The sequence below is a fragment of the Bactrocera oleae genome, chromosome 3 (genome assembly GCF_042242935.1).
Source record: "Bactrocera oleae isolate idBacOlea1 chromosome 3, idBacOlea1, whole genome shotgun sequence".
Lineage (NCBI taxonomy): Eukaryota > Metazoa > Arthropoda > Insecta > Diptera > Tephritidae > Bactrocera > Bactrocera oleae.
The window spans coordinates 7561531-7586887 of NC_091537.1; the positions used below are offsets into that span (position 1 = coordinate 7561531).

The window sequence follows — 25357 nt, forward strand, 5'->3', positions numbered from 1 at the left end:
ACCTACAGTACTCGGTAAACGTATCAGAAATCCAATATATGAATATATATAGTACATGTATATAAATAGTATAACCACTGTATAGAGCCATATAGCTGGTGTGTGTTCCTTACTTACCATGTAAACTGCCCAACGATGTTTGCTTAATGAATTGATAACGTTTGAAGAGCACCAAAGCGCCGAAGAGAAACACAATTAACGCTATAATGGAGCCCAGCAGAATGATGAACCAAGTCTGTGTTAGAAAATCATCAGCAATGTCGCGATTGATGGGATACCTATGAAAGCAAGAGTAGCGATGAGAAACGATGGAAATAATGTGAGGCAAATGAGAAAATGGAAATTAATGTACAAGAGACCAGTGAAAAGGATGAATGAAAACAAGCGACACTGCGGGGTAGAGACACATGCGAAAGTTGCCAATAACCAGCAGGCAGCAACAACAACACCACCAAACACAGCTAGCAATAAGAGCAGCAACAACGGCAACACTACTACATTTTCACTTTAATCAGCAGCAAATTTGCGCAGAAAACAAGTGAAATTGCTGTCGATTTATGGCTGTTGCATGTATATTGCTAGTTGTTGTTGTATGTGCTGTATATGCTGTTGATGTTTTGTCGCCTATGGTCCTGTAGTTATTGTTTTTGTTGCTGTTGTCGTGCTGTTGTGATTGTGTTGATTGTCGACTGCCCAGGGGCGGCAGCCATACTTGCACGCTGGCTAGTTGGTGGCCATTTAAACAACAAATAACAGCACTGTGCGAGCGTAATTGCGGGACACGATTGCAACAAAAACAGCAACAACAACAATAACAACACGAAAAACCACAACAACAACAACGTAGTGAAAAATTATATTTTTGGACGCAAATAGTCAGCTGCCATTGGCGCTTGCTTTGGTCAACATACAGGCCAGTGTATTTGTGTATATGTGTGTGTTTGGTCTCCCAGTGCTTTTTTCACATACACGTGCGCATACATACCTAGTGTAACCGGTGTCGAGCGATTGTGTGCGTGGATCCATGCGCAGCACAGCCGGGTTGCTGAATGGGCCCACACCCACCTTGGTGGCTGCCGCAACGGAAATGTAATATGTAACGCCGGTGCTGAGGTTGGCCAACAGCAATGTCGGTGAGCCGGCATCGATGGTCATATTTTTGAAAATGCGTGTCGTATTGTGCGAGTCCAGACCCTTTACCAGCACATTGTAGTTGGTTAAAATACCTGCAATGAGAGAAACGAAAACCAAGCGGGTGAAAGGAGTGAAAGAAAGCAAAAAATAAAGGAAATAATTTGAAAAAAATTGCATGTAAAATGCTGAAATATTCACAGTAAAAGAAAACAGAAATCTCATTTCTACTCGATGGTAAACTGAAAATTGTCAACGATATGTGTTCCAGGCATCAAACCTGGCCCGTGTTGAGCAAGAGTTAAGGAGATAAGGTGTCTTTTGTGCACATTTTCTCATAGAGATTTCCATCTCCTCTTACCAGCTGTATGTGTATCACTTTGTGCTTGTGTTTATTTGAATTTTATACGCACCATTTCGTGTCTTATTCGGATAGGGCGGCTGCCATTTGAGGAACACCGATGTACGATTGAATTGTATGGCCTCCATGGCATGCGGTGGCGATTCGGGCACTGTAAATGAAATTGACGCTTTAATATAATCGCTTTCTGTGTGTGTATGTATATGTGTGTGTACATGTGTAGTTGGTCTGGGAACTCAGTGACCCATGTTAAGTGGCAGCAATCTAATGCGGAGCAAAAGTGTACTAAAGCGTGTGGTGCTGTTGTGTTGTGCGGTGTGTAGGTTGTGTATAGCCCAGTAGGGAAAATTTGGAAAAATAAACGAAAAATAACCATATAAGCTCGTTCTTCATAAGACAGATAAGGTATAGATTAAAAATAAATAAGTTTAAAAATTTTGTTTTTTTACTTTACAGTAAAGTCGAAGAAATTCGAAATGCTGCGCTTTCATCTTTTCACGTCTAACTAACTAACTACTTTGTCATCTTCTAAAGTCAGCTCTGATTATGAATTTAATTAAAATATATAAAAACGGGGCTCAGAATAGATCATAGATTGTAGATGTGACAACTTAATTTTAAATACGTAAATGAGTATAACCAGATATACTACCCGAAATGTTACTGCAATTATTGTGTAGAAGATAAAAATAATTACGCAATCCTATCTCAAAGAGCAAAGAATGTATATTATAAATAATACAATTCAACCTAACTCATTTCAGTTATCCACCTCTAAACTTCTGTAGAAAAAAGGTACCTAAACTCAATAAATATTTCCTACATGGCCAGTCACTCGAACCAATTTTAATAGGTAGCTGGTGTTCGATTTTAAATGAAAATTGCCGTTCAGAGCGGTGTCACTTCTGGCCATAAATCACTCAACTAAAGCTGCTGTGACCAAAAAGACAATCACAACACACAATTGGGAGCATTTTGTGTCAATGACAATGTGTTGGTGTGCGTCTGCCTTTAAGTGCAAGGCCATGTAACTGTAGGTGTACCGGTTTCTGCTTTTGTTGTGCACATTGTTTTGGTATGTGAATGTGAACCTAATCAAGTATCAAGCACATAAAACCCTAAAGTGAACAAAAGTCCCTTACGAATACTTCAATGCACACATACACACACACAAATTTCAAAATTCTACACTACCACATTGGTATGACATCGTTAAAATTCACTAACTGTGTATCCCACTTTCAAGTGCTCTTCTATTTGCTACTTACCATCTTCCATGGTGCGCACACGTTTCGAATTGGACGGTTTGCCTACGATGCTCTTGAAAAATGGCACAAGAAAAAACTCATACATGCTCGCCTTATCCAGTCCATTGACAGTGCACGCCGATGCGCCGCTACCCGCATTCAATATGGTCATCATTTTGTATTCGGCCGAGTGTAGTTCACGGGCGTAAATGTAGAAACCTTCAATATACTGACCGCTGTCAATGTCCCAAGCGAGACGTACCGTCGTCGAATCGGTGGCATTGGCCTCGAGTAGCTCGACCAAGTCGTTGCTTTGCAGCACAGCTTCCGCTTCATTGAGCAGCAACTCCGATGTGGATGTACCGCTTTTGCCGACACCACCACCAACGCCGCCATCGCCGGCACCGAGTAATTTGCCCGCCGTAATTGGCTCCGAAATGGGGCTGGGCGGCGAGAAACCGTGTGCATTCTCAGCGCGCACAATAAACATATACGCCGCACCGCCACTAAGGCCTTCAACCGTGAAAATGGGTTCATTCAAGCGTGCCGCTATCGGTATCCACGTCTTACTTTTATTCGTTGAATACATCTCGACCGTGTAGCCGAGTAGTGGTGAGGCGCCCGCCTTGTCGCTTGTCGGCCAGACAATAGTGAGCGCATTGGCGGATGCATTCAATATGGTGGGTTGACCGGGTGCATTGGGACATTTGGTTTGTTCGGGTGCACGATAGAATTTAATATTCGGATTGGTGGGCACTTCGATGCGCAGATAACCGCTCCATGTGGACTTGCCCGTGCGACTGCTCGCTACACATGTGTACAAACCCTGATCTTCTTTGCGGTCTAAATCGGAAATTACCAAATCGCCGGCCGCTGTAATGTTCACTTTAGCATTCGGATGCACGGGTATGCCATCGCGATACCAGGAAATAGTTGGATTCGGCAATCCAATGGCCTTACACTGTAGTGTGGCTAATGATTTGACGGGTAGCGTCTGATTAACCGGCCCAGCAATTATAATGGGCGGTGGGCGGTCCTCTTGCGAGTCTAGTGTTAGCTGTGCGCGTGCCGTTATTGTTGCAACCTCATTCATGGCATTACAAACCACAACCAAATCGCGGTCGGTGCGTTGGAAATTCGTCAGCGTCAATATTGAGTGACCCTCCTCGGTGTTAATGCTTTGAAATCGATCAAGTGGTGGCGCGCCCGGAAATACGATTGTGCGGTTATTTTTAATGGTCCAGAAAAGTGTGGGACGCGGATTGCCACTTGCCCGGCATTCGAACGAAGTATCGGCGCCCAGTTCGATGGATTTGCTAATTGGACGCTGTATGAACTTGGGTGGTGCTATATGCAGGCGTAAGTTTCGGGTATAAGGTTTCGTTAGTGCAAAATTGGTATTTGCGGGTTTTTGGAAAAGTAAGTAATACAAATGAATTAGCATAAATGTTGTGTGCGTAGGTAATCTAATTATTTGCTAGCAACTACTTTTTGTTAAGGTCTAAATTGAGTGAGCTTTACTTACCAAACACCGTCAGCGTGCCCATAGCGGAGATCGCACCGACCACATTATCCGCTTCACAACTGTATTCACCTTCATCTGCGATTGTCACACGCTCTAGACGCAAGCTGCGGTCCTCGAGCACACTTACGCGATCTGTATATAGAATCATAACAAGTTGAGGTTAGTTTTTTGTAGAAGACCGTTGATTGAACGCATATTTTTTTAATGATTAGAACGCATTGTGTTCCACATGCTCGCTTAAGATGCATAATTAAGCGATATGTCTCTTACAAAATCCACAGAAACTTATTTTGGCTATAGGTAAATTATTTGTCGAAGCTTAGGGTTTTCTGTTGAATATTCATGCTTCTGAAAAGTATGAAATATATTTTACTCGTATCTACGTCCTTTTATTCAAATTTTTAAATGCTACTCTCAACGCTTGAAAATTTGTCGCTTCCTTTTTCACTGTCCGATAATCTATAATGTAATCGATATCGCTTAAATGGCATAATGTAAACAAATATGTATTTTAAACCCCATAGCCTACTTAGCTTATACTGCAATTAATAATTAGAGTTGAAGATCTGCGTAGTCCCATGGGAAAAAGTGGTGGTTCCCGTAACGGTAAGAAATCGTATCTTACCCAAACTGACATTTAAATTACTACAGTTTACCAAACAAGCTTTAACCCACATAAAATCTACTACTAGCCAAAAAATAAGTACTTACATGTATACAACACACATTTTACAAAGTCATAATTCCACTTACCCAATGGCATATTTCCGCCGGATGCTGTGCGCAACCATAAAACATCTGGCATTGGATCACCGCCAACGCGACAAGGAAACGTCACCGATGAGCCCTCCAATACCGTTTGATCATGTGGGCCACGTATGATAAATGGTTTCACTGGAACGATAAACAACCGTAAATACAAAAACAATAACAAGGCAGCAAATAAATCGAAGTGGCTATAAATACGAATTAGGCAAGCAAGAATAAAAAATGACAGAATTCTGATAAAGGCAAACGCCTACGAAAGTGGAGCAAATTCAGCAGAAATTTACGATTTAATCATGAAAACCGTGTTTGTGGCCAACACATATGTAGTATGTATGCAAGCAGGCGATTGTGTGTGTGTATGTGCCATACATGACATATTGGTTAACCAACCAAGTCGGTGTATAGCTGCCAGTTGTCAGTTGCCAAGTCAATTTCGCTGCCAATCAGCTGTGTAAATTGCCTGCAAAACGGAGCCAACACCAACGGACTGACACTGGCTTGCAAGCACGTAAGACGTTTGCTATGCTTGACACACACACACACACTCACACACATATGTATACACATATATATGTCAGCTAGAATTACGTGTGTGCAAAAAAGCAAAGCAAATATTATGCTTTCCATTTTCCTACTCACCATGCACCTTGAGCGTCGCCAACACAGATTCCCGCACGCCCACAGGATTCTTGGCAATGCATTGATATTGACCCTCATCACTTTGACGTGCATCCTGTATGGCTAAGTTGCCACCGTCGACAATGCGTATACGCTTCATGCTATCCAAATCCAATTTCTGGCCACCTTTCTTCCATGACACCGTTGGTTCGGGGATGCCACGTGGTGCGGCACATTCCAGTAGCGCTGTGTCACCCTGTGCTATGCGTGTATTTTGCGGCTCCAGACGGAATTCGTCGCGTAGCACTGTGCGAAAGAAAAAAAGACGAAGCAAAGAAAATAGTTTTTATTGCAGTTGAAATATGTTTAAATAAATTGTGTGGGTGGAAAAAAATGTGTGGATGAGAATGCGAAAAATGCTGCCGGCGCTTGGAAAATGAAGGATTAGACATTAAATAAATGGTACAAGAGACGATTAAGAAATGCCGAGAATACCAGACAATTCGACGCAGCGATGAAGAGCGAAGAGTGTCGTGATAGCACTTATATTGGATATAATGTGCGCTTTGAATGACTGGGTTATGCACGACTGGTCGGTGAAAGTGCATAGTGTTCAATATTAAATAGGTGTTAGAAGGAGTTTTAAAGCGGAATATTTTATGGATATGCAGCGAAAATGGTAGCGTCATTTGTGAGTCTCCAACTATACTTATTAAAAGATTAAAGTAGAAGCTGTTTCAGCACGCGCCTAGGATAGAAAAAGATAGTAAATATATTCGATATATTACTGTTCGCTGTACTTGTTAGATCGAGTCGCTCTAGACGCCGGCATCAGACAATAGGTGGTTCGCTGTTACAACAAATATGTTTAGCTCAAATTCAGAAATAAATTTACTTAAACAATAATTGTCTTCAAGTATCGTTTTTCCAATTAACCGCGGTGAGTTTAGGCGAAGGTAAATATGGTTCGAAAATAAGCAACAATTCATAGGGTTGTTATTTTAGCAGTGATCTAATGTATTATTCGCAATTGAAAAATAAGTAAACCGTATATTTTTAAAATTAATATTATTTTAAAGAGCTCCTAAATGTAGGCAACGTTTTTAAGTGATTTTTTTTTACCGAAAAACTAACTCTTAGCTTTCGTAACGGTTCCGGTTGCATATATACAATAAGACGACAGTTAAATAAGAATAAACTGACTACATTAAGACTTTCTTTGTAGTGGCTACAAATATTTTGGACCGCGAATTTCCGAAAAGCCATTTAATGTATTAAGTTTAGGGCCTCTTCATACATTTTTTGTTTATATTATGGAGAATATCAATGTGCATATGCCACTTTTCACATTTTTTAATCTAAATAATTTCTACTTAAAGCATAAGCGCCTTACTGTAGGCAGCAATTTTTTAATTTTATGCTAGTTCTATATATGACAAATAAGTTATGAAAAAATTGCCTACATTTTGGAGCAAATTTATCTTCTAGTAACTTATCTAACTATTTTTTTACCTAAATAATTTCTACTTAAAGCATAAGCGCCTTACTGTGCGTAAAAATTTTTGAATTGTATGCTAGTTCTATATATGACAAATAAGTTATGAAAAAGTTGCCTACATTTTGGGGCAAGTTTAATTTCTAACTAAAACTAAAGCAGAAGCTAAGAGAGCGGAGAATAAAAAATCCATATTTTAAGTTAAAAATTAATTGGACTTTAAGAATTTACTTACAAAACTTTCGCTAACATTCTCAGTTCTTGCTTAATGCAAGTATTCTTCTACTAAATAAATCAGTCAACACATTTTTTGGTCTTTTTCACAATTTTGTGTCCGAAACTTTACGCGTCACAATTAATCAAATCGCAGTTGACATTTGTTAGACCACTAAGCCAGAAACATACACACACGTCCACACGTTTCCGCCTTTCCCGACATACATATTTCCGCAACTCAAAAGACGGAATCGTTAATTAATGTCAGCTAAAAGTTATACTTGCAATTCAATCTCGTTGCTGGATCGAGCAATTATGTGTAATTTCTAAGCTTTCAACCGACTGTGGGCGAATGAAATAGAATATTTGCTAGTGCCACAGATACACATACGCACACAGCTACATTTAACATATACTCGTACACACTGCTATACATGTATCTTATGTAATGCGACATGCAAGTTAGTTGCTAAAATTATATAATTACAAAGACGTTGACTTTAGTGACAACAACAATTTCAACTTTTCGCCGAACTTTGACATTTTTGCAATTAACGTAATTGCTTGCAACAAATGAGCCAAACTAAAGGGAGCATGCTTAAAATATGTACATCTATATATTATAGATATGTATATGTGATTGTGAGTGGCTAAAGCTAGTCGCGGGGTAACCTGCATGTGATTGGCGCAAAAGCAGAGCTTTGAAGTTATGTGTGCACTTAAGTGCCCCCAAATGTGTGCATATAAAATAACCCACAAGTTGGCGAAGTTTTCCGCAATTATTACACACAATCACATGAGATTCTTAATTGACGCGCATTATAGCGGTAAATATATATATATAAACTTTTAAGGTTCTTTGACCGAAACTTGCTTGCACAATCGCGCTTTCTGCGAAGGCTGAATATTAAATATTCGTTTTACAAAGCGTTCAAACTATCGCTGAGCTATTGTTTCTATTCACTGTTTAAATATTATTATACATAGATTACTAGATTACTTTATGTTTGCATATGTGTGTGAAAATTAAAAAAAATTTACCTTTTTCATATTTCGATAGGTTATCGTAATTTATAAATGACAAACGACCCAAATTTTACATAAAAATTAACTTTTTTAAAAGCGCCGCTATTTTGTCAATTTTAAATATTTTTTGACCGTAAGTCATTGTTTTATAGCTCAAAATAAAGGGTTTTTTTGCGTTTCATTTCAATTTTTAATTTTGTCTTCGAAAATTTCACTGTATATTCTATAAATGTGTATAAAAATATCCCTTAACTTTCAAAACAAAATAACAACAGCTTTAAATTCATTGTTTGGGTAAAGACTTAACGTTCCCATTTAAAGGTATTTTTTTTTATTTTCAGCAGTAAGAAGTTTCCATTTCTCGCAATTATTTTATAACCATCAGCTTGTAAAGCAGTAAATTACACAGCAAGTTTAATTTAATAATGTTCCTAAATGTAGGCAACGTTTTGCGAATTCGCAATGTATTGACTAGCTTTTTATACACTGAACAGGGTATATCAAGTTTGCCAAGATGTTTGTAACAAAAGGAATCGTCACAGACCATATATAGTGCTTGTATGGAAGCCCTTTTATTTGACGCGATATCTTCACCAATTTTGGCATGGGTTATTGTCCAAAGAAACGGTGCACTATCGGAAGAAAGTATTCAGATCGAGTCACTATAGCATACTGATGCCATACAAACTGGCCGATGAAAGTTTTTGTAGGGAATTTGTTGTATTTGTGTATACGAATCCATGTGTGTGTATGTACTACAGCATCTTCCATTCTCACATGAGCAAGTCCACACTCAAATATAAACTTATCCCACACACATGTTCCTGCAAATACACACGCTTGTTTGTACGATGATTAAATTTTTACACCAGAAAAATCAATTACAATAATGTCTGTCTGAGGGCCAGTTGAACAACTATAATAGCGACAACAGCAGCAGCAGCAGCAGAGAGCAAAAACAACCACGAGTCCGTGTGGTCAGTAAAAGTCAGACATTTATGTATTCTCCAAAGGATGAAACTGGCAGTCAGACATTATACATATAGCAGGGCAACAAAAAGTCAAAACAACAAACTTTTCAACTTTTGATTTCACTTGCAGCGGCGAGCCGAAAGCGGAGAAAGGACTTAAATGAACGTTCGGAAGTAAATGCGACTATGAGTGAAGAATTTCATCTTTTCCTATTGCTTTCACATTTATTGAGGCATCAGTTGCGTCTGGAGTTCAGTAATAAAAAAGTGAAAAAGAAAAAATCAGCAATGAGACGAGTTGCGGCACGAAATTGGCGAGTGAGTGGTCAGTGCAGAAGTATGTACAAATGGAATTATATTTAGAAGTGAGGCAGTGATCGTTTTGCTGCGGCGCGACGCAGGTGTCCGGGCATATAAAAGTCAAATTGAACCGTATAGCAGTGGACCAGACGTTTTGAGCGCGTGTATTCAATGAAAGCTGACGCTATTGACGTGGAAAAAAACGAAATAAAAAAGAAAGAAAACGATAATAAATTGATGAAACATAAATAAATAAAATAAGCAACGCCAATGCTATTCAGTAACAACTAGAGATGCTCAATGATGCCGGTACTCCTAAGGAAGTAATAAGAAAAACGCTTTTGAATTGATATTGCAGTGGAAAATGGAATGGAATTGGGTAGGAGCTCGGCTGTATTAATCAGCAATTTGTTCTTTTCTTGTTATTTTTAATATTTTTCGAAAAAAAAAAAATATAAAAATATATATATAAATAAAATTTCGGTATTTTAACTAATTTTCAATTTTACAAGTTTATACAAAAAATTTTCAAATAAAATGTTGCTATATTATATTATTCGAAAAATTATTTCTTGAGCAAAAAATATAAACTTTTATGTCGGTATGTAAATTTCTGGTATCTTTGGTGTTTCTGTATAACAATATCAGTCCTCATTTCCAACAACAAAATGAACACTGTCTGCTGCGCTTTCTATTACTTTTCAGAGCATATTGAGTGGTGCAGAAATTATAACGAAGAATTGTTGGTTTGGTAAACGGCTAGAAATGTCAAAGTTATTTAATATTTATTGACCTATGTAAAATTTATTACACCCTGTATATAAGCATTTGGCGTTTGAAACATCTCGTTCATAAAAACTTGAATTATTAAAAACATAATAACGAGAGGAGATCGAAAGAGCTATGGCTGCGAACGAAAGACAAGTAATAGTCATTACTCAGCGTCGTTTATGATTGCCAGTTACAAATATTCAAATATAAGCAGATATGAGCCTTGAGTTAGTTGAAGATAAAACAGACTGCTGGAATACTACTCGGCCAAGGAATGTTGTATAACAAACGTATCGGAAGTGGGAGCAGTTCAAGATAAAATTTTTAGTATATTTCGATTTAATACTTCAATAATTGTTGTTTTTTGCTGTTTCATGCCAAACATATTTTTCATTCGAAATTTAGTTTTTTAAAGAATTTTATATTTTAAATATTATGTATATGCTTTTATGTATATAAAAATTTAAAATTAGATTTTCAATACTATATTTCTTTAATCCAAATTAATTGCAGCAAATATTTTCTCATAAATAAACTCATAAGGTAGTATTTCTATTTGTCTTATTTTATACGCATTCATTTCGTTCATTTTAATTCTATAAAAAGCAACAAATGACAAGAGATTTAGTGCTTTGAAGCAAATGAAATTTCAAAAGATTTACTTTCATTACTTTAGCGTTGATGGCCGTCAATTTGTTTTTGTTGGCTATGCCGTTTTCACTTGCCACACACGTACTTCGCTTTGCAACAACTGCTTCTTCTTATTTTTTCTTTGAAAATGTTTCAATAACTTTTGCTGGCTTTTGTTCGCCATTCATGTTGTGAAATTGTCCGTCGACTTTTCCCACTGTCTGTCATAGACAAATAGAATGTATGTGCCAAATGCTTGAAATGGAATTGAAAGTCAGAAAGTGTCACTAATTGCGGATGTCAAATAGCAAAAATTAAAACAAAAAACAAAAACAAAAACCAACTTATGCAGAGAATAAAGAGAAAATAAGTGATAAATAAAAAAAAAAATTCTAAAAGTTGTAAAGTCTTAATGAATAGCCAATGTACAGATCTGTATATACTTACAGGTATCTATATACAAAAGTAGACAGATAAGTTTAATGCATGTATACTTGTATATATACTATGTATACGTATGTATATATATGTATATGTTGATGGTTATGTAATATTATGTGTTATTTTGGAATTGAATGCACAAAACAGGTTCAGTAAAAATTTATTATGAGTAAAACTTGAACATAATTTATAAAATGAACATTTTTTTTTGATATATTTTTTAGTGCGGATACCCATATTTTTGGGTTTTTTCAAAAAATAAACAAAAATCCATTTCAAAATATTTTGAATTACCTCTCAAATTATATATGTTGAGAAACACTTATTGAAATGGAGACCGAAAATACTTTGCAGATTTTTTGTTACACAGATGATATGGGCAGAAAACACGACGACGCAGAAAGGTTTTAAATTTTGGGTGTAAAAATTTTTACATACTAATATTGTAATACTGCGGAAATTGAATTTTCTTCTTACATTTGAGTTTCACATACTCAATTCTGAGGCTTATAAAATATCTAAACTTGCAGATTGACATGCTTAGTTGGATGGCAACCCTAGATTTCTGGCCTGCATGGAACTGTTTTCCAAATATTTCTCCAGCCAAAGGTCGATCAAATTTCAATAAATTGCTAGATTGAGGTACTATATTTGATATATTATAAATATATTATGGAAGTGGCAATTATTTAGATTTAAAATTGTTCTTTGTTTTTTAAGTATACTTAAGAATTTGTCAAATAACTCCCATTTAATCTATATTCTTTACTTACTTATTAAACTAAAATTTCTTTTGGAGAGTTGGTCACTATAAGTACACAAAAGGCTTAAAACTATCAAAGGATCAGTGTTCCGCTTGCAAAAGGATCGATTCAATGGTTTCGGAGTGCGTGTGATGCTATGAAAATTTATTCAAATGGAATAATTATCAGCATTTAATACAATAAATCGATACGAAATCGCTGTGCGGAAATCGACTTTAAGTATTCTTGCTTTGTGTATTTAGGAATTCTAAAATTGAGTATGTAAACGACACATAAAAACATATAGTTAAATTCCCGGTACAAAAATATATAAACTCTGTTCGAACAGTTACGTACTAACAACAAAGCAACAACAAAGTTAAAAAAGTACGAGGAGCGTGAAAATTGGCATTGGCATTAATTTAAGCGAGTGGTATGTTCGATTCGCCTTTTTCCAAATGTTGATCATTCGAAGCCAGCTGTGCAATGCTTCTTATAAAAAGTGCATCATTGCGTGCAGAATAATTCAACCAGATAACAAAATTATGATTCACTATTTAACATTTGGTAAATCGATAAACATATTACAACTCCTTAACGTATATATATTTATATGTACAATTTTTTTCCGGTATTCACACATAACCTCACCATTTATTAGAGAGTGCAACTATCTACCCAAAAAAATGCTTTTAATTTCCATAATTGCATAAATTTAATTCAATTTCGCAAATTACATAAGCGATGAAGTTCTATGCGAGAGTATGTGAGTAATGTTACTACCGCTAACTGACAAGAGAAATACCAAACCGGCGACCGAACGTAGCAAATAAAAATCAAAATCCATTACCTAACCAACCAACGCAGCGAGCAGGCAAAACGACCGACAAAATGCAGGGAAAAATACCAAAGAGTAAAGTATTGAAATGTGAAAAAGTAGTGAGAGAATTGAAGCTGGCAGCAAAATGTAGCAGGGACATAAAGGCACTCAGACAGACAGGCAAACCGAAAAAATGCAAGCAAATATATCAACTAACGGTAAAGGGCAGCACAGGAATAAATTCTACCTTTATATGTGTCTAGATACATATAAATGAATATATATACAAATACTTTCGAAAGAGTGCTGTTTCAAGTACGAGTATATACATATATATATATATGTGCGCTTGCGTGATTTGATATTTGTGTGGCAAGGTGTGCGGTCAGCTTAACAAAACTTGATTTATTTCACTTCTGCCTGTCGCTCGGACTAGACGGCAACCAAAAAAGTTAGCAAACCTTGTGGAAACATTAAATATTGGGGAATTTGCTAGAGGGACGCAGTGTGTCACTATCAGCCAAAGGGTGTTTAGCAAAGGCACTAGAGTTGTAAAAATATTTATATGTATATAACATACTTGAATCTCGTAATGTGCTACCGGCAAACTATTGACCACAAGAAATGGGAGAAATGTTCGTAAAAAAGCGTTGTAAACTGCGAAAATGAAAAATGCAATGCAAACGCAAGCGCAAAAAAAAAAACGTGAAAAATTACTGAATAAGAGTGAGCGCGGACCTTTTCTTTCACAGTTTCCAGTGACTTCTACTGAAGCTGATGAATTGCAGAGTTGTTAGGTGGCAAAGTGACTGAGTACCTAAGTACCTGGCTTTTTTACGTTCGTATACTCGTATTTCTTTGCAGACACATTTATTGTTCTACGTTTGCATTTTTTCTTTTGCACTCATTTCCGTTGCAAAAGTTGTGGAAGTGACGAGTGTGTAAAAATGTACTTCCGTGCAATCGGAGACACTTGGTACTGTACAAGAGGGTGGTAGTAGTGATATTTTGGGAACTGCTGTGCCGAAGAGCAAGTGGTTGTGTTACGGTCAGAAGCTATTATATAGGTAGTAGTTGTATTTTTAATACGAATATTTTGTTATCAGTAATTGTAATGGTATTACTACGAGTATTTGGTATTGATAATAGCGAGATTGGATTACTTTTCGTAAATATATTTTTGGAATCAGTAATTGTATTGGTAGTACTGTTGTTGTGGTAATACGAATATTTTCGTAATCAATAATTGTAATGCTAGTACTTCGAATATTGGGTATTGATTGTAATAGTATTAGATTAGTGATTACCATTACATGATTGTAATGGTCTTAGATTACTATTATTGATTACCATTAATATTAGTCGTAGTAGTAAAATGAATAATTTTGTAATTAGTGATCGTAATTGTTGAGTGCTTGGTAGTGATGGTATTGGTGTTAGATTGCTATTAGTGTAATCGTTGAGTGCTTGCTAATGATAGTATTGATGTTAGATTACAATAGGTGATTAACATTATTATTAATTATAGTGGTAAGACGCATTTTTTTGTAATCAGTAATTATAATTATATTGTAGTACTTCGAGTATTTGGTAGTGGTATTATATTACTATAAAACCAGTGACCCACCAGCAAGTATATCATGACGCATAGAAAAAGGGTTTCTCTTCACAATATAATCGGGAGAGCTTGTTCAAGATTGTTCATTATTTAAATGCATATTCGTTATTGTCGCTAAAAAAAATATTTTTCATTAAGAAAATGGTTCAAATTCTAACAACTTTTCAGTTGATCCTTCAGTTTCTTCAACAGCTCGATTTTGGACTGTAAAAGGTCAAATTGTTGAAAGTGAGAGTGAGGGAATGCTGATAAATATTATTAAGAACAGAAGTAGAAATTCTAGGAACTTTTATAACTTCAAAAACTTCCTCAATCTTCATCGTTTGAGTATTAGGTATTAAGTATTTGTTTGTTATTTCCTTAACTTCACAGTAGTTTTTGGCCGAGTTGGACTTTAAACTCTTTAACAGAGGACATATAATGGCCTTAATTGGCTAATGGCGCATTTTCTGGAGCATATGCTTAGCTCTAGCGATAAAAATGAAGTCGCAATGTATGAAAATAAGGACTTTATTATTAACTTGTCGCAAAACCTTTCTTATGTGGACCTTATTCGCTAAGATGAAGCATATTGTTGCACCGCTCTCACTTTGCGAATAATCGGGTTATTATCTATAGCCTTCATTTTGGTTTCTTCTTGAAGCTCCGCTTTCTAGGGTCAGCGAAACCATTTGGCGTCATCAAAAAAATTAAATTTAATTTTAATTATAATTCGCTCTCTTTTCCTCTCTCCAGTACAATCCAACTCACTGCGAATTATCGTGAAGTCCACAAAGGCTAGTCGAAGCCGCAAAAACAAATCAATACTAATGAATATTAATGTCAAAATCATAAATCTCTCATCAAAATATTACGCACATAAATCATAATAAATCAAAGGCAAGCAAAGTAAGGTGAATTTCGGAGCAGAAATGGTAGGGTAGGGTCATGGTAGTAGAAACAACAACAACAACTTAGTAGAAACAACAAAAACAAAGTAGTAAACCTCAACATAGAAATGACCGTCGCAGTCATGGTTTGAATTAAGTAAATTTTATTTGAATTTATGAATGCTGAAAATGGAGGCAGGGCGCTGATAGCATTGCTGGCAGCTTTGGCGTATTGAAAGTGATACAGAAAAAAAATGTAATAAATGAAAATAAAAATAAATTATATTGATAGAAAATATAAAAGCCAACAGACGCGCCTCAAATTCAAGGTGATATAAGCGGAGTCGTACGGAGTTGTGAGTCATATATATACACACAGATACAGCGCGTAGAGTGTGCGTGTGTTTGAGTGTAGTCGGCAAACCATTAGCAAAGTGATTTGACTCAAAACACGCTAACTGCTGGTGTGTGTTGCGATTTGCTGGTGAAAATCAAAGGCGAAAAGTGCGAGGCAAGTCGGCAAGGCACGCCAACAATCAATAAATTAATCAAAATCAACAGCAGCATCGATGTGCAGGTAGGAGAGCAAAGGTGGCGTTTGGCAGTGACAAGCGCGCAACATTAGAAACAGCCGGGAAATCACGCATACAAAGCCGTTTGAAGCCAACAGGAATTACACACAGACAAATACACGAAAAAAGGTGGTCTGCTTGGGCGCCTAGGTCAGGACAATTGGAACGCGTGGGCGGCGTCAACGTCTACGTCACGTGTAACGAAATGGAAACAGACGGATAAGGTGAAAAATGGCGAAAAGATTTTGTATTTGTGTGTGTGAGGGTGTGTGGCACTGGTGGCAATAAGGCGCACAGGCTTGTGGCAAGCAGCTACATTTAGTATTTGTTTGTAGGCCTATACTATATGCAATGTGGCAGGTTAAATTAGCGGCTTGTGGCAGGCAGAACACCATTTCTTATGAGCTGTTATATACATATATATATATGTATATAAGTATATATATATATCTGTGTGTGAGTTTGAAACTAGCTGCCACACAAATCAAGGCAAGTACAACAAAACTGTTTAAGGAAATTTAAGAGGAAATTACATAAATGTTGCGGCGTCGGTGTGTGTGGCAAAGTGGCAGCGTGTAGCTAAGTGACGCGCTATCTTGTTGTTTTTGTTGTTGGCATTTCGACTTATGCTTAAGGAAACAGAAAATTTGCACGAAAATGATATGCGCACATCAAGTGGCACGTCGGCGGTGTTTATGTTTGTGTGCGTGCCTTTAACTGCAGGCAACGACGTAGAAAAAGTCAATATTGTTTATTTCACATTTTTCTTCTGATTCAATTCACACTTTCTGCCACTCCCTATCGGCAATAGGTGAATAATGTGATGGCAGTTCACTTCAGCTCGTGGAATTTGTAGGGAAATGTGGCATTTTGCTATTATCGCGAGTATTTCTTATGGCAAGGTGACTGCGGCAAAAGCTTTGTGTTAGACGCTTTGTTGTTTTTGCAACTTGTGGCAGTTGCCTAAAAGCAAATTGTTGCACTCCGCCTGCCTTTAAAGCTCTACAAATACTAGTAGACGCAGCACTTTTCACAGTTACCTTCGGTTTGAGGCCACCTTTGACGGTATAGAAAATCTTTAGGCACAATATCGGCGCGTCGCTTTGATTTCAATTTATTTTTTGATCCATTTTTCCATTGCGCCGTTATTTTTTATTTTCATACACTTACTTTTGCTCTCATTTCCACATGTTTAGCTAGCTTCGAGGTTTTTCAATTGAAATTGAAAGTGAATTGCGCGGAAGAGTGTATATATATATATATATTTATGTTATGTAATGTGATATTGCAGCAATGTGGCAACACGGTTGCGCTGTATCGTTCAGGAAACATTCCAATAACAAAGCCAATTGCCGCCGGTGGTGTTATTGAATTTTAATGGCACCAATCACCTCATATTGTATTTGTGCGCTTTGGCGTATACGCACCATTGCCGCACATTTGAACTTTTGCGAAATTATAAAGCCATACAATTTAAGTGGATTTAGAATTCACAAAATGTTTTATGGAAATTGTTATGAATGCTGGCGTTTAAGTGTATGGTAAATAAGGCAGTTTGATAACGACTTCACATATAATGATATTTTTATGCTTAGTTTAGGCATAATTTTGTATACTTGTCTAATTTTTGTTATTTCTTTCATATTCTCGGAGTGCTAAGACTTTCGTGGTAATAATAAAAGCTTACAATAATGTTAAGTGAGTTTTATAAAACTTAAATTTTAGAAAAATTGGGCATCCAATTTCAATTAGTAGTGCTTGGTGGGTATTGACTAAAGACTACTTCGTAAAATCCGAGGCTGAATAAGAATATCTTAAAAAAAAAAACCTTGAGATAGAGACATCTAACAAAAATAAGCCAAAGCTATTTTGAAGATTATTAGTTGAGTGGTTTGTTGTAATAAAATAGACTTCGAGTATAGGAAATTACACTTTGAAGAACAATACATCTCTTAAAATTTGTGACACCATATTAAGTAAACAGAAACATAAAGAAATGGAAAATGCTGACATTTATGGTATTTGAAATAATTATGTTTGAACAAGTGTTGTTAGTAATCGAAAATATAAACAAAATGGTGATTTAGTGGGTTTTTTTAACATTTTCGGAAAAAATTGACTATAGTGATTAGGGTGGAGCGAAAAAATAATTTTAAAAAATTTACTTTAAAAGTGAGTTTCTAGATGTGAAAAAAATATTTTTTTTCCAAAAATTTTATTTTTTTATAATCTACAGATTTTACCCCAGGCTAAGCAAAAAATCCGCTCCACCCTAATATAATTATACAATATATAGTTTTAATTTATACCATTAATATATAATTTTTATACCATTAGAAAAAAGAGGTTTCAAAACAATTATTAAACCTCTTGACTTTTTACAAAAATTTTAAATTTTGACTTGAGAATATAAATAAATATAAGTGCAAAAAATACACATTTTAAATTTAAAAAATGCAGTGTGTTTGAGACATAAGAAGGAAAGTTTACACCAAATTTCGTGAAAAAAAAACTTTTTTTTGTACAATACAAAAATAAAAAACCCAAAAACTTGGTTATTTGAAGTTTTCACGTAAATTTTGAGGTTATCTGAAAAAGTCTGCTTACAAAAGTTATAGATTGTTTCGTTGCCATATAATATTTTCCTGAAGGATGCGTAGTTTTGTCATAAAGCGAGATAAACTGTTTCCTTTTACCGTCTTCAGATGGCCCGTAAATAATTTTTGTAATAATGTTTGGTATTTTATCTTTCGTTTCCGATGGGTTTCAACTGACTATGAATTTCTTGTTTATCAATTTTTTCATCATTATTTTTTATCATTTCAAAGGCTTCTGCTAGACTATTGCTAGTCTTGTAGAATAGGAAAGAAATAACACTACTTATGTGAATGTGATTAAAGTGGATGATTCCAATAGTAACAAAATCATGATATATATTTTCGATATAATATCAGTTAATCTTTAAGTACACAGTGCATAGATTATGATCTCGACATAAACTAAAAAGGTTCAAGATATACAGTTTGATGTAACGAACGCTATGCTTCGTTCTTCGTAATACGCGAAAAATAACACTAAATCGTCTTAAAATTGCTGCAAAGCCAAAATCACCGTTACAATATGGCATACGACATTTTACGAATAAAAAACCAATGTTACAGGAATTAAGTACATTTGTTGCATGGTTAATACAGCCAATTAAGTACTTTCTACAAGAAAATTTTCATTTTTATTGCATAAATTTAACCCAGTTTGCACACTCGTGGCACGAAGTATGTTAGTATGTAAATATTATACGACAATCTATGCCATTTGCATAAGCATTTCACCGGTAAAAGTAGCAAAGGAATCTTTTTAATACTTTTTATCGATTTAAGTTGACTTCGAGTTACATGGCATGGCAACAGCAATAACGAGCAGCGTGCTGCATGACAATGTGGCAGCAAAGTAACCCGCACACAAGCGCACATACAAGCAAACAAGTGCCTGGAAGGTGCCTTAACACTGAGGTAGTGGCAACTAGAAACGGACATGGCCAGCACTCACCTTCACCATGTACCGTTAGCAGTGAGTTTGTGGGAAAGCAAAAAAAAAAAACAAAAAAAAACCGATACACTAATAAAATATGTGCACCTATAAAATATGCAAGTCTTGTTTCGTTGCTTGAGTGGATGTAAAGTAGGTGCCAGCGCCAGCAGTGGCAACAACGCTGCCTCAACAAAGTACGTGCAACAATGATGCGCAACTTGAATTAACCTTTCGACGCAGAAAAAGAGCAGCGAAATAAGAAAATGTAGAAGTAGAAAACCGCAAATAAATAGTAGTGCAAAACAGGAGGTACGAATATAAAGAGGCAGCGAGAAGGTGGAAAGATTTGATTGGAAGTTACGAAGATTGGCGCCGGGCGACAAGGCACCCGCACAAATAAGCGAAAGGAGTGAAAAAAATTTAATAATTCCAAAAGCGTTTGCACAGCAGCAGCTGAGTGGCGCAACACTTTTACGGACTTGCAAACAACATACACAAACACACACTTGTACATTTTGTTGCAAATACCTGCTAACGGTTTATGTGCTTCAATGTATTACAGTTACTGGCAGCGTAGACGCTTCCCTGCTCGCTTCATGGCAATGATAAACCAGAATCGACGTGCTTTTCGTGATTTCCATGCAAATATTGAAAAATACACCCTAAGCGATTTGAAAGCAAAAATAAGAAATTGAAAAATGTTGCACCGACACACGTACACCCATGAAATGTCGTTAAAGAAACGTGGGACAGCGAAAATATAGCAAAATGTAAAGGTAGTAAAGAATATTGACAGAAATTAGCTACAGCAGGTATTCAATAAGTTAAACACGCTGCCAACATGTAAAATGTGTGGCAACATACAATATACATATAAAATGTAGCGGTGGAGAGGAGCAACAAACTTGCGGCAGTATCATTTCACGGGTTGTGTATCTTTGCACTCAAGTATGCGACCGCTCATGTGTAAAACTGGTTAAATATAACGGTCGAAAAGGTATCGCCGACACAGTCTTGTGATTGTGGTACAAAGTAGCTGCGCTGCCGCTTACGCGTGCAAGAAAATTTCTTCAGCCAAGCAAGCCAGTTTGCATAAATTTCGCATAACTTGAGCTAGAGCAGCAAAGAATACCAAAAAAAGCAATTTAAGTGTGCAAGCTTGTTGTAGAAATGCGTGTTATTTGAGCTGACAGCCGACGCATGCAACTAACGAACACATGTGGCTGTGGTTGCGACAACGCTGGCAGTAAAGGAGCAGCGGCGCTTGAGGGACAACGCGGGTGGAGAAACGCGAAAAAGTGGAAAGCGCGCAGCACACATTCTCAAATATCACACTCACACTCACATGAAGAAGCGCGCGGCGCACTCGAGCCTCAAGTCTGCAGTGGCAACATCGTTGCCTCGATTGACTCCAGTTGCGCGCTGCTTGTCTTTAATTTTATTTGCAATTTTATTTCTTTTTTTTTTTGTTTCTGTATAATATTCTTTAACCCTATCATGTCGTTGCGCGGCTCTAAGTAGCGCCATATGCATTTAAGTATTTGCACTTTGGCGCGCTATAAAATGTACGCACACACGCTTATTTATTATTTGATGGTTATGGTTATCGAAGTATATATATGTATAAATGTGTGTGTGTGCATATTAGATTTATTTGCAGATATGTTTGAAGTTTTTTGCGTACTCACCGGCAACTTGCAGCGTCGCATTTCGACTTCTCGCCACACCCAACTCGTTTTTCGCCTCACACCAGTAGACGCCAGCATCCGTTTCGCGACGCGAATTTACAACCTGGAAGGAAAGAACGAACGATGAAATATGCTTAGTTTTATCAGTTTAAGGGATGGTGTGACTTAAATTTGCTTTGCTTTAACTTAAATACGGAATATGACAATATATTGTATTTGAGTAAATTATAAAAAATAACCTATCATATAAATTTAAAAAATAGCATGTCATAAATTGATATGTACTAAACAAAATTTTGTAAAATTCTGATTTTAGTACAAAATTTATAAATTTTTCAAAATTCTGTTGCAGAAATAACGTTTTCGTTTTTAGTACATATTCATTAGGGTGGAACGAAAAAAATTTTTTTTTTGCTTAGCCTGGGGGTAAAATGTGTAGATTATAAAAAAAGAAAATTTTTGGACAAACAAAAAAAATTTTTTTTTAACACGTAGAGGCGGTGCAGTTAGTTTTAAAGGAAATTTCGAGTAAATTTTTTTTTTGACAAAAAAAAAATTTTTGGTTTAAACTCTTCACGTTTATATAAAATATATCGAATTTGACGGTTTTTGGCTCAAAATTTATTTTAACGCTTAAGGAAAGCATGTTGTCGTTTAAGACTTTTTTTTTAACTCCAATAATGATCACAAACAATTTTTTTAGTCAATAACTTTTGATTTGCCAGAAAGAGGACTCTCCACAGCTTCTAGAACACTTATCAAAAAGTTTTTACGAAATAAAAATTTTAACTCGAAAACTTGCTTTAAAATTGAGGCGGCGTTTTAGATGATAAAAAAATCTTTTTTTTTTTTTGTCCAAAAATTTTCTTTCTTATAATCTACAGATTTTACCCCCGGCTAAGCAAATAAAAATAATTTTTTTTTTCTCCACCCACTATTTATCCACTTAAAGTTTTCTACATATTTTTAGTACCAATAACTCAGCTTTTTTATTATTGATATAATTATTTATTTATTATTTATATTATATAATATATTTTTTGCAGCTTGATTTTTTTAGTAAAATTCAGTAAAACAATCAGAATTAATGTCAAAATTTACAGTTTCTTTTCATATAAATATTTAAAAAAAATTTTGAGTACATAACCTATAAATCACGACGTACTGTTCTACGAATATGCATTTTCACCGTATTTTAGGAATATTAGACTCACATAGAGATTTAGCGAAAGTATTAATTCTAGTAAAAAGAAATTCATAATTTTTTCAATAGATGACTTTAGTAATCTATATCTCGCATTCTAAAAGTATTATTAGGTGTTAGAAAGATAACATTTCCTATAAAAAAATCTCGCAGACAGTTTAGTAATTGTCTAACTCAGTATTGTTTCACCACGCGTCAAAGCTGGACAACAGTAAAAAGAAAATTCGCCATTTTTTCTTCGATAAAGTGGAAGCCAGGTGGCAAAAAAAGTGAATAGTGTTTATAAATCTAATACTGTATCAATCAATCATATGCTATTTTGGTTTCCTGGATGCGGTTCGATATTTTTGATATCAAAGATGCACCAGGCTCTGGAAGACCAATTCTCAAAAATATTGAAAAAGTAATAGAATTTGTCTAGCCCGGGCGACATGCAAACACTGTTTCGATTGCCCAAGTGGTAAGCATGATACAAAAAAAGGGCAATTATGTAAGGCTAGATATAAAAAAATAAAAACCGTGTATGGATGGTCTCATTGACATATTTTCCATATCAACCTCGCTGCTGATTTGCAACCAAATCACTCCATTTCTGAGGTAGTTACTGGCGATGACAAGTGAATAACTTACGAACACTTCAAGCGAAAATGATCTTGGTGAACTCACGGTCAGCCGGCACAAACGGTGGTCAAGCCAGGATTAGCGCTCAGAAAGGTTTTGTTGAGTATTTTGTGGGATTGGCAGACAATCTGATACTATGAACTGCTTTACTACTCTAAATTTAAACCTGTACTGTCAACAACTGGACCGTCTGAAGTAAGCAATCGCCCAAAAGTGGTCAGCTTTGGCCAATAGTAAAATAATTATGTTCCAATTTCTACACAACGTTAAGCCACACACAGCGATACTGAATTAGCGAAAGCTCCAGAATCTTGGTAGGGCTGTTCTTATGCACCAACATATAGTTTGGACTTGGCTTCAAAAGATTTTTATCTGTTCCTGCCAATACCAATTGATTTTAAGTGTCTTAAAAAGAAATATAGAAAGACGAATTATTGCGCATTCCTCATTAAAAGCGATGTAATTTTTTATGACTCCCATTTTCGCACGGTTTCACCAGCGCCGTTAAACAATTTGCATTATTTGCTTCGAAAAAATTGCAAAAATATGCAAATTGATACATTGCCTCCTCCGCATATTTTCACTCACACTTTCACTAAAGCTTTCGCTTTCTCACAAGCTTACCGCCAATTTTCTATTGCCACACCCATCGCACACACCTATACTTAAGATAAACTTAGGTGAAAGCGTGGGTGGGTGAAATCAAAATGAGTGTGTGTTTTGATGCCACATGTTGTGTCATGAGTGATGTGAATTTTTAGCAGATCACGAACACATACAGTCACACGCACATGCACATGTAAGTAGAGTATGTATCTAAATGTTGTGCTTGTTTTGCATTTTGATGAATTGCATTATTGAAAGGATTTCAGTTTGGCGCTAACAACTTTTTTGGTCGCATTTGTCGCAAACATACACACATACACAATCGTATTGGTGCTTGTAGTGCTGCTAAAGGATGCTGAACATTTTTAGTAGGTAAATAATTGCGGCAATAAATCATAGCCAGGTTATGATGAGACGCAATTTAGCAAACTTATGCGTCATATAAATTGATGAAGGATGCCAAGCAATAGAAAATGTATAAAAAAAAAAGAAATTTTGTGAGCGTGAGCGTAGTCATGCTGAGATTAGTGGTGTGTGTTCATACGCTCGTTGGCTGTATTGAGTGAATTGATGGCCGTGCACTCAATATAAATTGGGCAATTTAAAGAATAGATTATAATATAAAAATGAAAAATATGCTTGCGTAGGTTCAGAAATATATTTATTTTTTTTGTTTTTTTGGTTATTTTCTTATTATTATTTTTTTTTTGGTTATTTTCTTATTATAATTTTTTTTTTTGTTTTTTAGCTTAGGAGTAGACTAGGTTAAGTTTTGACCAGAAATGTGCTTGTAGGACTCCAAACTGTTATCAGAGAAACACACGGACGTTAGCTTGTTGACAATTTTCTAATTTTTGTCTTAGAAATATACTGAAAAGTAATAAAATAATCTCCCAGCTTAGAGAAAATCAAATATTAGGAAATTTTTAATCAAACGAGCTGTATTTTTATACCCTGAACCGGATATATTAAGTTTGCCACGCAGTTTAAAACATTTAGAAGGAAACGTTGGACACCGTATAAAATAAATATGTATGTTAATCATCAGCATGACGATCTGAGTCGATTTAGCCATGTCCGTTTGTCTGTCCATCTATCTGTTGGCATATATTCGAACTAGTCCCTCAATTTTTGAGATATTGATCTTAAATTTTGCACACATTATTTTATCCAAAAACAGCTGCTCATTTGTCGAAACCGCTGATCCCGGACCACAATAGCATATAGCTGCCATACAAACTGAACGAACGAAATCAAGTTCTTGTGAGAGCCAAAGCTTATGTTTTTTCTTGTTTTTCTTATAATCTAAAAAAAAAAATTTTTTTTAATATTTTTACTCCCAAATCGATTATTCTCTTGCATTTTGCATTAAATTTACGAAATTAAAACCTTTGCAAGTCCTGAGAAAACAAATATAAATTTACGCATAACAAGCAGCAATTTAATGCTTGATTGAAGCGCCCAAACTGCAAGAAAAATTGCATGAATTTATCAGGAGACGACGACCTCTTTTCAACGCTCCATACATACATACAAGTAGATAGATGGGGTTATACAAACACGCACATGATCATAATATTCCCAGTAC

General features: G+C 35.8%; 1 protein-coding gene across 1 annotated transcript in view; it reads right to left on the reverse strand.

The window, feature by feature from the left end:
• Positions 1 to 25357, reverse strand: part of robo3 (roundabout 3) — a 140994-nt gene that overhangs the window by 12959 nt on the left and 102678 nt on the right. Inside the window, exons 3-10 of the mRNA XM_014231852.3 lie at positions 21339 to 21441; positions 5672 to 5956; positions 5018 to 5158; positions 4265 to 4396; positions 2761 to 4086; positions 1545 to 1643; positions 986 to 1226; positions 118 to 278 (exon numbers count right to left, since the gene is read on the reverse strand). Coding sequence (XP_014087327.2) covers positions 118 to 278; positions 986 to 1226; positions 1545 to 1643; positions 2761 to 4086; positions 4265 to 4396; positions 5018 to 5158; positions 5672 to 5956; positions 21339 to 21441 — 2488 coding nt within the window. The remainder of the gene's footprint in view (positions 1 to 117; positions 279 to 985; positions 1227 to 1544; positions 1644 to 2760; positions 4087 to 4264; positions 4397 to 5017; positions 5159 to 5671; positions 5957 to 21338; positions 21442 to 25357) is intronic.